Here is a 13,655-nt window from a genome sequence, read left to right on the forward strand (position 1 = left end):
CTGGAACAATGCACACACTTGATGAACTTGTGGCATTCATTCTTACAAAATGGGATAATAGCCATTAACTTATATTTCTTTAAAAGTGAGGGCTGTCTTCCATACATCTATCCATCAACACAGCTAGAACCCCCATGTCCAGCACTAGACCTCTGAATAACAGATGCTGGAGGCAGAACGGGCTAGCCACTTCCTTCATGCTCTGCATGACTCCCCAGAGGCATCCAGCTTCCGACTGCTGGAAACAACACTGGACTGAATGCAAATTGGCCTGATTGAGCAAAGCACTCAAATTATCAGTACCAAAAGAGAATTTATAGGTCAGCTGAAAGAACAGCAAGGTTCCTTGAGTGGGAATAAAAGCATTTTATGCCATCACTATAAATATCACAACACACAGCTGTTGCAGTTCTCCCATGTAATGAGATCAAATGTGTTACATACGTTGGGTAGTAACCAGAGTCATACTGTTAGGCAGGAACCCTTTAATAGGGGATAAGTGCTAAATTTGAGAGTATGATGCCTTCTGTGATGTCGACTATAAGGTGACTAAGTGTATGGCCCCCTTCTCCCATTCTTCATGATGGGATCATGCCTTTATTACGCTTTCTGTCAGCCATGGCTCGCCGGTTATGGTTAGCTCTGGTCCCCTTGCTGGCTTCTTTCTTCCTCCGCTCCTGTGCTGTCTCTCGACTCTGGCCATGTCCTTTGGTGCTACCAGCAACAGCTGCTGAGTTGTCTGGCTTATGCCTGCAGCAGACAGAAAGTAAAACCTTTGTCATAAGTTCTGCACCAGGCAGCTGGAAGAATCAACAAATGTTTCTAGCTCCTATTTACTGCAAGAGAGATTTAGGCTGCTTCACATGTCTCTAGCCATAAGCAAAACAAAGCCATGATGAAAGTAAGGAAATGCAAGTAAGCATATTAAGGACATTGGCACAGTCAACAAAAATGCCTCTTTTTTATCTTATTTATAGCCCCCCTTTCTCACTGAGACATGTAGAATACAGAAGGGGAGAGAAAAATCATCAGATGAAAACAATTCAACCAAAGGAGAAGGTGGTAGGCATCTTAGCTGTCAAAAAAAAATTCTGAAGGTGGAGAGAAAGACAATTCTCGCCAAAATATTTCGGCAAAATATTTTACGTATTTTATGTTTTTATATTATTCCATGGTTTATGGTTTTAATGTGTTACTGTATTTACTCATGCACAGGCATGTCTATGTGAGCCGCCCTGAGCCCGCCTAGGTGAGGAGACCGGGATACAAATAGAATAAAATAAATAAATTCAAAAAATGTGGAATGAATGCTTTGCAATGGAGTGTTCTCTGCAGAAGATGTTGCAGAAATGCCCATGTCTGCACCACTGTTTTCAAGGAAGACATTTTAAAAATAAATTACTAAGTCACTAAGGGCAGAAAGTAACTTGTTGAGTATTAAGGATCTTGAGTGGGAAATGGTTGATCTTCCAACCAAAATATGCAGCTGGTTACTAAACCTGACCTTCTTACTAGAGGAATGGAAGGTAGCTAATTTAGCCCCAGTTTTAAAAATAAGATATATAAATGTTTGGGCTTCATGGGGTGACTGGTCTCTGCCAAATGCCACAGTATACAAGATCTGAAAGAGGTGGCAAAAAAGGGGACTAGCCAGCTACAGACATCAAGGACCATGGCTTTTATTTCTCAAAGGACTAGGTTCTTTGGAGCCATCACCAACAGGAAGTGGTGCTGTTCCCTTCTAGCTATCATCCCACAGAGCAGGGGTATGCCTCACCCTTTCCTTGCAAGGAAGGTCATCCGCCTGGCTTCAGCTCGCTCTCTCAGCACTGCTGGGTCCTGCACAAAGTGGTCCTGTCACAGAAAAGAAAGAACATTATATTTGTTGAGGTTTTTATTTTTATTTCTTGTTGAGGTTTTTATTTTTGTTATTTCTTGCTGCTTATATCCCACCCTACCCTGCAAGATGGGGAAGGGCAGCTTTCAAAAAAGTGGTCCTGCTCATGAACTTTAGAGGATACAGTTTATGAGAGGAAAATAGAAAGCAGCATATTCAAACTGCAGTGGGACAGAATTCTAACTAACCAGAACTATCAGTTCGACTGTATGGTTTGTCTGTGCTCAAACACAGCACTTGACATGCTTGCTGTTTTATACTGGCAAGTGGGAACTTCTTATATTTTTACTTAAGACTGACCCTCGTTGTTGTATTTTTTCTGGCAATCATACTCAACAATGGCCCATCTATCCCAGTTTCATCTAGTCTGCCAGACAGCTGCTCTCAAAACATTCCGGCAAGGCTCTTTTCCAGACCTGCTACCTGCAAGTGACCTGATGATCTTCAACATGGAAAGCAAACTGTGCCCTCAGCTAGGAAGATTAGCCCAGTACTATATTTCAGAGCTCCCCCACCCCACCCCAAGACAATATTTCTTTTCTTCAACCAACCTGCTAGGAAGGATGCTGGTGGATAATTTCCTAACTGAGCAAAACATTTGGAAAGTGACAGGAAGCCAAGAATAGATAAATGACTTTTGAAAAGCTTGGAAGGTTATTATTATAAGCAAATTAATGACTATAATCAAATTCAGACAGGGAGAAAAATAAAGTTGTGTTGGAGTTTTTGGAGCTTTGGGAAAGAAGTTTACACATTATCGAAATATAAATGAACATATGGAGGACTTACGCTCACAGCAATTTCCTGTGATAAACGGGAAGTACCTTCTGTGTGCATACAACTGTATAAGACAGTTAATAGCATGTTCCTTGTGCTTTTATGCATACATTTATTAAAGTATTTTTAAGGAAAGCATTGCTAGTTTCAGCACTGCTATGACAACCTTTAAAATAAGGCAGCCTTAATGCAGAGCAGCCCTACTCTTCACAGATTCCTGGCTCCTACTGCATTCAGACATGAACATTTCTCCGTTTCAAAGAAGTGCTGGCTTAGTGTTAGCAACAATTATCAAGGAGTTCCTTTACTTTCAGCCTTATAAGACAGCTGTGTATTTCTCTTAGTGTCAGACAGATCAAAGGAACTCTGTTGATCTTCGTCATTCCAACAGAGAAACACTGTTTGCTTCTTTTTCCTCTCTCTTTAATGCAGAGGAACTTGAATGCAGCCGTAGATCAAGGACACCAATGTATATCTATGTGCTCTGATATTCAGCATTAAGAATGTCAGTGAGAGAAGTCCTTCAAAATCATGGCCTGGAATATATATTTTGCTTCCCCCACCACCTTTTTATTTTTTTACTTTGTTGCATCAGCCTGAGGAAGAGTTCTGGGGTACTCAAAAGCTGGCACACTATTTTGTGTCATTGCAGTTGATCCTAACAAAAGGTGCTGCACAGATCTTGTTCTTATTTTTGGATTTTGAGCTTAGTGACATGGGCAACAAGAGGAGGTTGGAGAGGATAGATCAGGCTGCAGACTTCCATACCTGCTGCCTCACACCCTGACAGTGTAAGAAAGGAGCAAGAGTCCAGTAGCACCTTAAAGACTAACAAAATTTGTGGCAGGGGATGAGTTCATGAGTCACTGCTCACTTCTTCAGATCTGACAAAAGCTCCCACCCTGCTACAAATTTTGTTAATCTTCAAGGTACTACTGGACTCGTGTTCTTTTCTACTGCTACAGAAAGACTAACAAGACTATCCATCTTGATCCACCCAGATTGTGGAACATTTCCAGTATTTACGGTAGCAGAGGCCTTGTTCTACAAAAGGAAACCTTTTCTTGATAGCCTTGCCAAACTAGTGATCAGACACTGGACCTTGAGAATCTATCAAGAGGTAGCATGTCTCAGAAACAGATATGTTGAAAGTGGTCATGGTGAGAGGATGCTCTGAGCTCATGAGCTAAACCTACCCTGCACTGCACACAAAGTGCTCTCCATGACTGACAATGCCTCACTGCCTGCTACCCCAACTGGTCCTAGCCAGCCACCTAGTGAGGATGAAGGCAGAGGATTCCATAATGTTGCTATTCAGAACAGCTGCCTTGGTGCAGAGCAACCAACCCACCCATCACTGTTTAGGTAATGAGGGCACAGACTTGGTTGTAAAAGCTAGAGGCTGCTGAGCCTTTGTGTTAGAAGGGAGGGGGCTATGGATGCCTTCTGCTCAGGCTGGAGCCAGGAGGAGAAGGAAATTACAGAAAGCAGCTCCTGTTGGGCAACCTCTGCAGATCTTCTCACCAAACCAGCAGAACTGCAAAATGTGCAAGCCTTCCTCATACCTTGGTTCATCCTCTGTGTTACAAGCAGCACAGTAAAAAATGCTGTTGCTCGTTCTCTGCCTTGTCACATTAGAAACAGCAATGGAAGTGCTTACTCCATGACCCTTTCCACCCCCTTGCAAATCAAATCACCTTCGTAGCTTCCTTTGTATTGGTTTCCACCTCTTCTTCTTCCTCTTCCTCCTCCTCTTCCTGCTCTTTTGATCTCAGAACCTGAGGGATGGTAAATGGCCTATAGGGAAAGGGTGAGGTGGATTAGGAGAGAGAATACAGTGAGAATTTCAAGGTGAAAAATTCACAGTGACAATTCCCATAAAGTTTAGCCCTGCCTGTGGATGTGCATCACACAAATAAGGAATTCCTCCATTATGTACTGTTGGGAGAGACTGACGTGCTCACATCTATAAACACCCTCAAGTTGGTGATAAACTCGGTTTTATCTGCTTTGTTGAGACTAGCAAGAAGAGGGAAGCACACTTGAGGGGCTTTCAATACGCATCCACATTTTATCACTTTACTCTTAATATTCTTCCTATCATAAGCAGCCTTGGTGATCTTGTAAAAGGCTGAATTGCAGGTTTGAATACAAAAACAGAACCCAATTTTAATAAACCCTTCCTCCTCATGTATCTCAAATGTTATATTATCAAACGTTAATTTGATGTCTGATCAGTGGGCTGGGAAAAATGTGTTAAATAATTACCAGCCCCCAAAGACCCTATCAACAGAAAAGGCTTCCTATGGCATCTCTGTATGACTCACTTATCTGGCCTTGTTTCCTTCCACTCAGCTTTTAATGGAAGCAGGTCATTCTGGGGTATACTTGTGCTGGGCACTACCAGCACATTCCACCAGTACATACACAATGAAAAGACCCACTGTTAGAGGGGTCCACCCCCTGCATCTCTGCCCAGGTCTCCCAATTCTATTCCAAAATCTTGAACCAGTGCTAATCAGTTGTGGCTTCCAGAAAGCTTTATTAGCAATTTCCAGAAACTAAAACAGCCACATGACTACTGTGTACCCTGTATACCCAGTGCACCACCCAATCAAATATACAGATACAAGATACAACTATTAAATATATAACTATGCCCATGGCTGCATCCACATGAGTTTCTGGGTCCTTTGTCTGTAGCATGGGGCCTGCAGTTCACCTACCCTCCAGTCCCTCTGGTGGTGGATGTTTCAAGGTGGGAACCAACTGTCAGCAACAAGCCCACTTTGGGGTATTTGGGGGTGGGAATAGAGCTCAGAAAAGCCACATGTCAAAAGGCCACATATGGCTCCCAAGCCACTATCACTGCCCTATCCATAGGACAAGACTAAAAACACTTTAATAACTGTCCAAGCCATTTTTCAGCTTGTTCTGCCAATGTTTTCCCAGTTGACCCATTGTTAACAGAGCAGCAAACAGCCATACAAGACACTTCGGATGAAGGTACGGAGATTGAATCCAGGATCAGGGATAACACTTTCTAAAATGACATTGCTGTATGCATGCTATTTTTGTTTAGTACAAGTTTTCTAGTAAGCCACCCCAGGTTCCATTTTGGGGGAGAAACACAAGGTAAAATCAGTTAAAATAAAAATAAACCCATCTTTAATATCAGCCTGCTATAATACGGGATAAAGTTGACCTGTTCCAGGCAGGACTGCAGTTTAGTAATGTAAGAGGCAGCTGCAGCTTCAGTCAACAAAAACCACCTCGACATGAATCCAGAGGCTGATTCATTGAGTGGGCACGTATCAGCAGGGCTGATTCAAGTCAGCAGGTATTGTGCGACACTTCATGTATCAGTTGATTGATATTTTATATGAAGCAAATCACCGTGTAACTTGAGAAACAGAGCTGCTTGATTGCATGGTATTGTGGGATACACATATGTATCTTTAAGGAACAGCCTTCGCCTTTGTTTGGATAAAGATCTCCAAATAAAGTTGGTAAAGTTTTATTTATAATATCGAAGGTCTTTTTATTGATGACTGTCCATACCTTTTATAAGAAAGGAATTCAGTGTTTAGTTTGAACCTCTTCTCACTATGCAACAGCTCTTAGATAGAATCTCTTCTCACCACGCAATGTTTCAAATCCCAATCTGGTTTTAACTATAAACATAAAAACTTGTTCTGTCTTTGCTGCCCTAATGGGCCATGACATAGGCCAATCCACAGGAAGCCCCAAACTCACCTCCTACTGATCAGCTCATCATCCGAATCAGCATCATTTGCTCCCACTTGGTTGCCATCATAGGTATCATCATATTCATCCTCGTAATCATCCTGGTAGAAAAGGCCCTCTCCACTCTGCTCTGGGACCTCTTCCACTATCACAGAGTACTGACTGTAGCGCTCCCTCTGTTCAGCCACAATGCTCTTGTCATTCAATAAAACTTTGGTTGTGGCTTTGTCACTCCTGTAAGTCAAGTGTTGACAGCAAAAACAAAAAACAAAAACTAGTTCCCCATTTGGTCTTACTTATTGCACTTGATCTTTAAATGTAAACAGGGACTACTCCAAGGAGTACATGTTATTTGGCAGGCAGGGCGAGTAGAGAATTCTGCACTATAAAATTGATGCAGCAGGTAGAACTAGTGTTGAAAGCAGTGACGTTATCAGTGCCAGTGATACCATACATTAACTCAATGAACTCTTCTTCCTGTTTGCTAGAATTCATTAATAACTAGGCACACGAACCACGCCTATATGCAATCTGCTCTTTTGCAAGATTTTCTCCTGCCTTTGCCATCCATATTACCACAATGGATGCCATGTGGGCTTACAGACATTTTGCTTTTGCAATAGCCCATAAAAGAGATTCATTCCAGAATGGCAGATAAATTAGCTGCTTGTCAGTTAAGTAAAGTAAGCTAAGTTAACTTAGTTAGCTGCTTGTGGTTTGCATCCACAAACTCCTTTGCACAACCACATACTACCATGTGGAGAAAAAATTACGTAAAACAGGATGAAGATACAAGGGAACACAAACCACACTCTACAATGTACATAAAACCCACCCCAAAGGACTGGGATGCCTGTCTGCTCTTCCTGCCTTAACCCATTTTTATCACCCTAATCTGAGGGAGGGAGCCTCATACTATCTTCACTCAACTGATCGGGTGATAAATTTTCTTCTGCCACTTCCCCCCTTTTCCCTCAAGCTTTAGAACTGGAAATTGCTTGTCTGACTATTACAAATCTGGAGCAAAGATAAAGTTAAACCTCAAATATGAGGTGGGGGTGAGGACCTGTCTAAATGTTCAAGTACATGAACAAGGTTGTTAGAAAGTTTACAGTCGTTTAACCTACCTGTCTTGGCCCCTTTTCCCCCTTAGCTTTATGTACCCTAATAAAACACTTGCTAGCCCAGGCACCTTCACTACAGGCCAAACTGCTTTCTCAAGTTACTAAAAGGATTGCTGGCTCCTCCTGCCAAGGAAAGAAAGGACTAGCTGAAAAAGGACATGGTGGTAGCCCACTGACTGAAAAGAAAGAAGAGAGATAAATCCTGACTCAAGGGGAAGCTCTAATCCTCCACAGACCTATGCTCCATGAGTCTAGGGCTTTTTAAAGCTATTTAAGTCTCTAGGCCATCAGCACCTATTGCAGAAATGAATCCTGTGTGTTAAGGATGTCAGTCTTGAATCCTGAATGTGCTGCCAATCAATTTTACTGCATGCATCTTAGTTCTGCTTTGGGGCAAGGGAATGAAATACCATAAATGTATTAAATCACTATTCCAGTTCCAAGATTGTATTAGAACTTTATTACATTTATATATTCAGTAAAATAATACCCTGCCTATTTTCTGGACAAAAAAGCCTGCACAACACTTTAACTTCCTGCAGGAAAGATGCTACAAACCCTTGATTCTATCAGTTGCCTTTTTCAGGGCCTTCTCTAGCTTTGCAAAACGCTTGCAGAGAACGGTACATAACACAGCCTCCTCCTTTAATCACGTACAGTCTGACAGGGAACAATTCATTCTACATGTTGCTATATGAAGCCATAGGAAGCCTTGAGATGCAGAGACGTGGGAATCAGGAATCCCTAAAGCCAAAGCCTCAGGGGGATCCAGTAGGCAAGGAATCAAGTCTTTACATAACCAAGAAGTGGGCATTTTTAACTTATTTATTGTAAGCATTTTTAGGATGCTTTTTAGATAAGATCAATGTGACCTTGCAAAATTAAAGCCTGATCTGAATGTGTTTATAGCCCTGCTTGGTCAAGAAGGACCAATGGACTACCTGGGAAGGAGAGGCCTCCAGATGCTCAGAGGAGACATAGCATCTTTGGAAACATTTCAATCTGCAGCACTGAGTGGCTCTCACAAGGGGCACCAGACAGCTCTAAAAAGTTCCCCGATCTAGCCCCAGTGAGGCCACGGGATCACAGATGCCTGCATGGATATAGCTCGCTGAATTAAGCCCCTCTCAGGACTGCTTAAACAATTCTGGCTGCAGCAATTTAGCAGCATCCACCAAGATGAAAGCAGCCACAGGAGGCTGAAATTGGAGCAGGGAGTTTCAAGGGATGCCAGATGCAATTAGACAAATTGGAAATGGGCTGGGACTTGCAGGGACTGGTGTCCTGCATTCATGAATGGAGTGGGTGAATCTGGCAGTGAAGACGCATTTCCAGGTACACAGCGCCCCCTAATGTCATCTACAAATACCTTGTTCATTCTGTTGAACATTGGATCACTGTAATGTGCGCTATTACGCAAATGCAAAAGGCAAAGTTCCAACCACCTGTGGCTATGGAACAGTGCAGCAGCAAGTGAGTACTTAAAAACAGATGGGCCAGCCAAAACACCACCAACACTGGACCTTAATTTAAAGGCAAAAAAATAGCTGAGAGGGGCAGAGCTATGATGTCAAGGAATGGGTAATTCTTTCCTCATCCCCTGCTTACAATCAGAAAGTGTTTTCCCAGGCTGCTTTTAGCCCTGATGTTAAACTTGCCCAATCTCATCAGCTCTGAGCAGCTATATATGCCATTTGATGCACTAGCAGTGCATAACTGGACTTAGAATGGTGCTACTCTGCTTAGGACATCATTGTAAGACACTCCCGGTTATTGTTTTTTAAAAAAAAAAACCCTTAAAACAGGCATTTTGTACATTTCTCTTTCTCTCTCTCAGAAGGAAATATTCAGATTGCCCCCACAATGGTTAAAATGTTTTCAGACCATCTAATAAGCTGAAATTGGCCCAATTGTAGCCCAAGAGACACTAACTACTAGAGAAGTCTAAAAACATCCCATCTTTGCAACCAACAGTCAAAACCTAGAGGCTCTATGAATTTTGCCTTGTCATGGAAGCCAGCATTCCTGTACAGAGAAAGCCATGCTGTACATACATATTGGGCTGTGCTGCTTCTTCAGGCTCACATATGTGGGAGATGCAATTTACAGTGGCAGCCATAAGCTAGTTTGGTATAATTAAAATCACAGACTCTAATCTCGGAGAACGAGGTTTGATTCCCCTCTTGAAGTGAAGGGCAGGTTATAAACCTAATCTCTAACACACTGCTAGAATCACAAAGTAATATAACTTGTTTTCAGCTGAAGCAGAGGTTACTCATGAATTTGTATTCTGCACCAAGATACTAATATCATTACTAAAGAACATGAAATCATACAGAAGACAGCATTTCCCATGCTTTGCACACCCTGGCAAGAAACATTAAACCCATGTTATAACTGGGAAGCCATGACACAGCACCTAAGCCAACACAAACAGAAGCTGACTTATTTGAAAGTCATTTAAGTTTCATTTCACATAGCCCCCTCTATATATGCCAACATGTGGATGTGTTGTAGCTGGTGAAGTGAGCTGTCCAACTGCCAAACGGCACAATGACAAATGTTTTACAGGGTGTGAAAAGATTTGGCAAAACACACATGACTTAGATTGTGTGAACAGACTTTATTATACAACTAGAGCTGGTAGCTTCCCAATCTGCATGGCAGTGGCCATTATGGAAGGAAACAGCTCTACAGAATGGAGGGCAAAGTGGGCAATATTATCATAATATTGACATGACAGCCAGCTCAACAGCTCTGGCTGACCTGGTCTAGCTATCAATGTTTCCAGATCAGGCTCAAGTCTTAGCCTGGCCATCTTCCTACACCTGCCTCCAGATTTCTCTGCACAACTACCACTTTCTGTGCATTTTATTTCCCTTGAGCTAGCAGCTTTTATTCTAGCCAGCAAATTATTTTTGGCTGCCTTTTCTAAACAATACCTTAAAACTTCACAACCAATGGCACCTAGAACATGCCGCGTACACTGGCTCCTAATCCTGCAGATGTTCATTCAAAAGCAGCTTTGGCAGCTGACTTATCAGTGCTGATGCTTTCATCAAGACCTTATGTAAGCACTTCCTCTGCAAAACTATGTGGAAATCCCTTTTCTAAATTACACAGCTAATAACATTTTGCTTTCAGGAATGTATGTATTACCTGAGTCTATGAGTTCCACATCTCTGTATTCTCCTCATACCAGTGGTGGAAGATCATGTCTCAGGTGCAGATGAATCTGGAATAACCAGTTTCCCGGAGCAATAGAGGCTAATGAAAGCCTTACATGGAAGCACAGGGAATCTACATGGTGCAGCTCCACCCTTGGCATCCTTTCTATGCAACAATCACAATTACACGCAGTATGGAAGATTAGCTTTCAAGCACCCCTGTCCCGCTACTAAACACTGCACTATTGCCAGCACTGCCCAAAAATCTGGCTGCTCACCCTCATGAGCACTTTGCAATATCAGCTTGGCTCACATGCACCTGAAAAGGTTAAAAGAATTTTCAAGCTGGTGCTCAGCAAACAGGCTGATGACACTTCAGTAATTGTTTCCTGTCAAGCCAGCCAGGCAGCATTGCAACAGAGCTGTTCAGAAATACACAAGGCATTAGCTGCTTCCAGAAGAGCTGCAGTATCTTTTACAAGAGTGATTAGCACTGAACTGCACATAGTGCTTGGGATCTGCATCTGGATCCACAGACCCAAGTTAGCTATGTGAGAAAATGGTGATCAACGCTGCAAGATGAAGGGGAAAGTTAATTCACCCACACACACAGTTTCGCCTGAAGCACTAAGGAAGAAAAAAAAGACAAGCCAACACCAGGCAACTGTCTTGCTTCCTTTCTGGGGTTTAAAATGGGGAAGCCCAGTCAGAGAAAGAGCCATAAAGGGAAAGAGTTAAACTGTCTTTCCACAGCATTTCAGCTCTGTTCTATATTAGGCCCTTCGTGACGCCTATTTGCAGCTAAAAATTACATGCCTGGGGATCTGAACATGGAGCTGCAGTGTCACATGTCAGTCTGGAAGAGCAAGATGACAAAAAAATTGACATGGCTCCTTATAGACTGAGACAAACTGCATGTCATGTCAGAGATCTGAGACAGGTCTCCTGACAATCCCTCTTTTAAAAAAAAAAATACTGAAATGCAACAGTTGATAAAAGGGCTGCCAATCTGTTCAAGCAAGTGGCAGTGGGGAGAGAATTTTATACAGATTTTCCCCCTCAGAAGGCAAATTGTCACTAGAGGGATGTGAATTGTCATTGAGAAAATAGCATAGGGAAAACAGCCCCACTGCTGCATTCCATTATACTGCAATCAGAATACACTCTGAAGAGGGAATAACACTTCCATTGACTGGGAAACTGATACAACAATGTTTTCCTAACCAATTCCCAACTAACCAGCAAAGTGTTTGGAATTGCATACGAGATTCAGAATGCTTGTTACGAATGCCTGTGGGGCACAAGACACATAACTCACTTTTTGCCTTTTTGTATCCGGGACATGTCCACAGAATCTTTGCTGAAAACGTCAAATTCATCATTTTGGAAAATATTGCATCGTGCAGTGACTAGGGGGGTTGGATCTTGTTTCACTGGCCTGGAGGAAAACAGGTCAAAAGGTCAGCATTTTGTCACAAAGTACAAGATACCATGACACAAAGAACAGAAATTCTGATGTTCTAACTTGGAACTGAATTACATGTGACAGCAAGAGTCCTAGGACCAAAATTCTTTTTAAAAGAAAGCCAATAGGGGCCTTTCCTCCCTGAACTGTTTTCCCGATTTAAAATTGCATCCACCCATCCCAGGAACAGGAAACTGGCCTCCAGGGTGGGAAGGGCACAGGAGGAAGATTCTTATTGCTTAAAAGAAGTATGTCAGATCCTCAAAATCTCAAAGCAGACAATAATACCTTAATTTAAAATGTCCAAAATCAACTTGAGCACCCAACTCTTTCTTCTTCCAATCAAATGTCTGTATATAAAGGATGGTGTTCCATAGCCATCATCTCAAAAAGTACACAAGTCATACAAGCATTTGCTTTCAGAAAGTTAAAAGGACATTAAAAGGAAAAAAAACTGTTTTAGCCCCACCTTGGCATTGCATGGTCCAACTTCTTCAGAGATGCCACTAGTTTGTCTTCAAGAATGTTGTTGATCACCTGTTCAACATCATAGTTGTATTCTTCCAGGCAGGCCAGGACAAAGCCCTCTCCAAGATCAGGTAACAAATCTTTCACTTGGGAGATCAGAGAATCCAGCTCTACCCCAGAGACCCTGGCTGCTGGCATTGCAGCTGCTCCAGCACACTAAACATGTCAAACACAACAGGCAGGGTCACAATATTTTAAAAGAAGCAGGGTGCAAAAAATACAGGGAGAAGACTGCCACAGAACAAACAGAATCTCAACCAAACATTCAGAAAGCCACTAAATTCACTATGGACTCTTCATCTTTGCCAAAGAGACTGAGTGCTTCTGGTTCAGCACCACAGAAAGAAAGACTAAGAATAGAGGCTTCCCAAGGAAAGGTCAGAATCACTTTATTCAGGAAAGCTTTGCTGCAATAAATTGCCTTGCTCTGGAGGCAGTACCATGCCCCCCTGTGGGATCAACTCCCCTCAGATAAAGGAAAAGAAAAGATGGATCTTTTGCAGACCAAACTTTTTCCAAAGAAGCAACCAAACCAAAGCATCTAACTCAGGGACAAGTTAAAATAAGCAGGAAAAGCAATCTGAGGTTTGTTCTGGAAAGGTAGTCTAGGTAGATGCAGCAGATACAGAGTGAGAAGGAAGTACTCAGATTGATGGGAGGCGGGGGGGAGCCAGGGATGAAGTAGGAATAAGCAGAGGCAGCACCTGTAAGATGCAAACAGCTGGTGCACTGGGGCTTCAAGTCTTCTACCTGGAAGGACAGGGAAGGCCTATTGCTTTGAACAAAGATATAGTGGCTTCAGAAACAGAGCTTCTACACAGTTATTTTGAGTCTGACGATGGATAACAATCTGATTTGGGGTGGGGGGACTATTTGCAGCCCATGCTGATCTTTGCCATGAGTTGAAGCACTTCTGGTATGAAATTCAAACAGGCTAGACTGGCCTTCAT

General features: G+C 42.5%; 1 protein-coding gene across 2 annotated transcripts in view; it reads right to left on the reverse strand.

Moving 5' to 3' along the window:
- Positions 1 to 346: 346 nt before the first annotated feature.
- The window catches only part of ASCC2 (activating signal cointegrator 1 complex subunit 2), a 44,460-nt gene continuing 31,151 nt past the window's right edge, over positions 347 to 13,655 (reverse strand). For both annotated transcript variants that reach the window (XM_060249331.1, XM_060249332.1), the window contains exons 14-19: positions 12,647 to 12,861; positions 12,031 to 12,150; positions 6,431 to 6,655; positions 4,372 to 4,471; positions 1,778 to 1,854; positions 347 to 750 (exon numbers count right to left, since the gene is read on the reverse strand). In XM_060249331.1, the coding sequence (XP_060105314.1) occupies positions 579 to 750; positions 1,778 to 1,854; positions 4,372 to 4,471; positions 6,431 to 6,655; positions 12,031 to 12,150; positions 12,647 to 12,861 (909 nt within the window). In that variant the 3' untranslated portion in view covers positions 347 to 578. The remainder of the gene's footprint in view (positions 751 to 1,777; positions 1,855 to 4,371; positions 4,472 to 6,430; positions 6,656 to 12,030; positions 12,151 to 12,646; positions 12,862 to 13,655) is intronic.

Source organism: Heteronotia binoei, chromosome 11 (genome assembly GCF_032191835.1).
Source record: "Heteronotia binoei isolate CCM8104 ecotype False Entrance Well chromosome 11, APGP_CSIRO_Hbin_v1, whole genome shotgun sequence".
Taxonomy (NCBI): domain Eukaryota; kingdom Metazoa; phylum Chordata; class Lepidosauria; order Squamata; family Gekkonidae; genus Heteronotia; species Heteronotia binoei.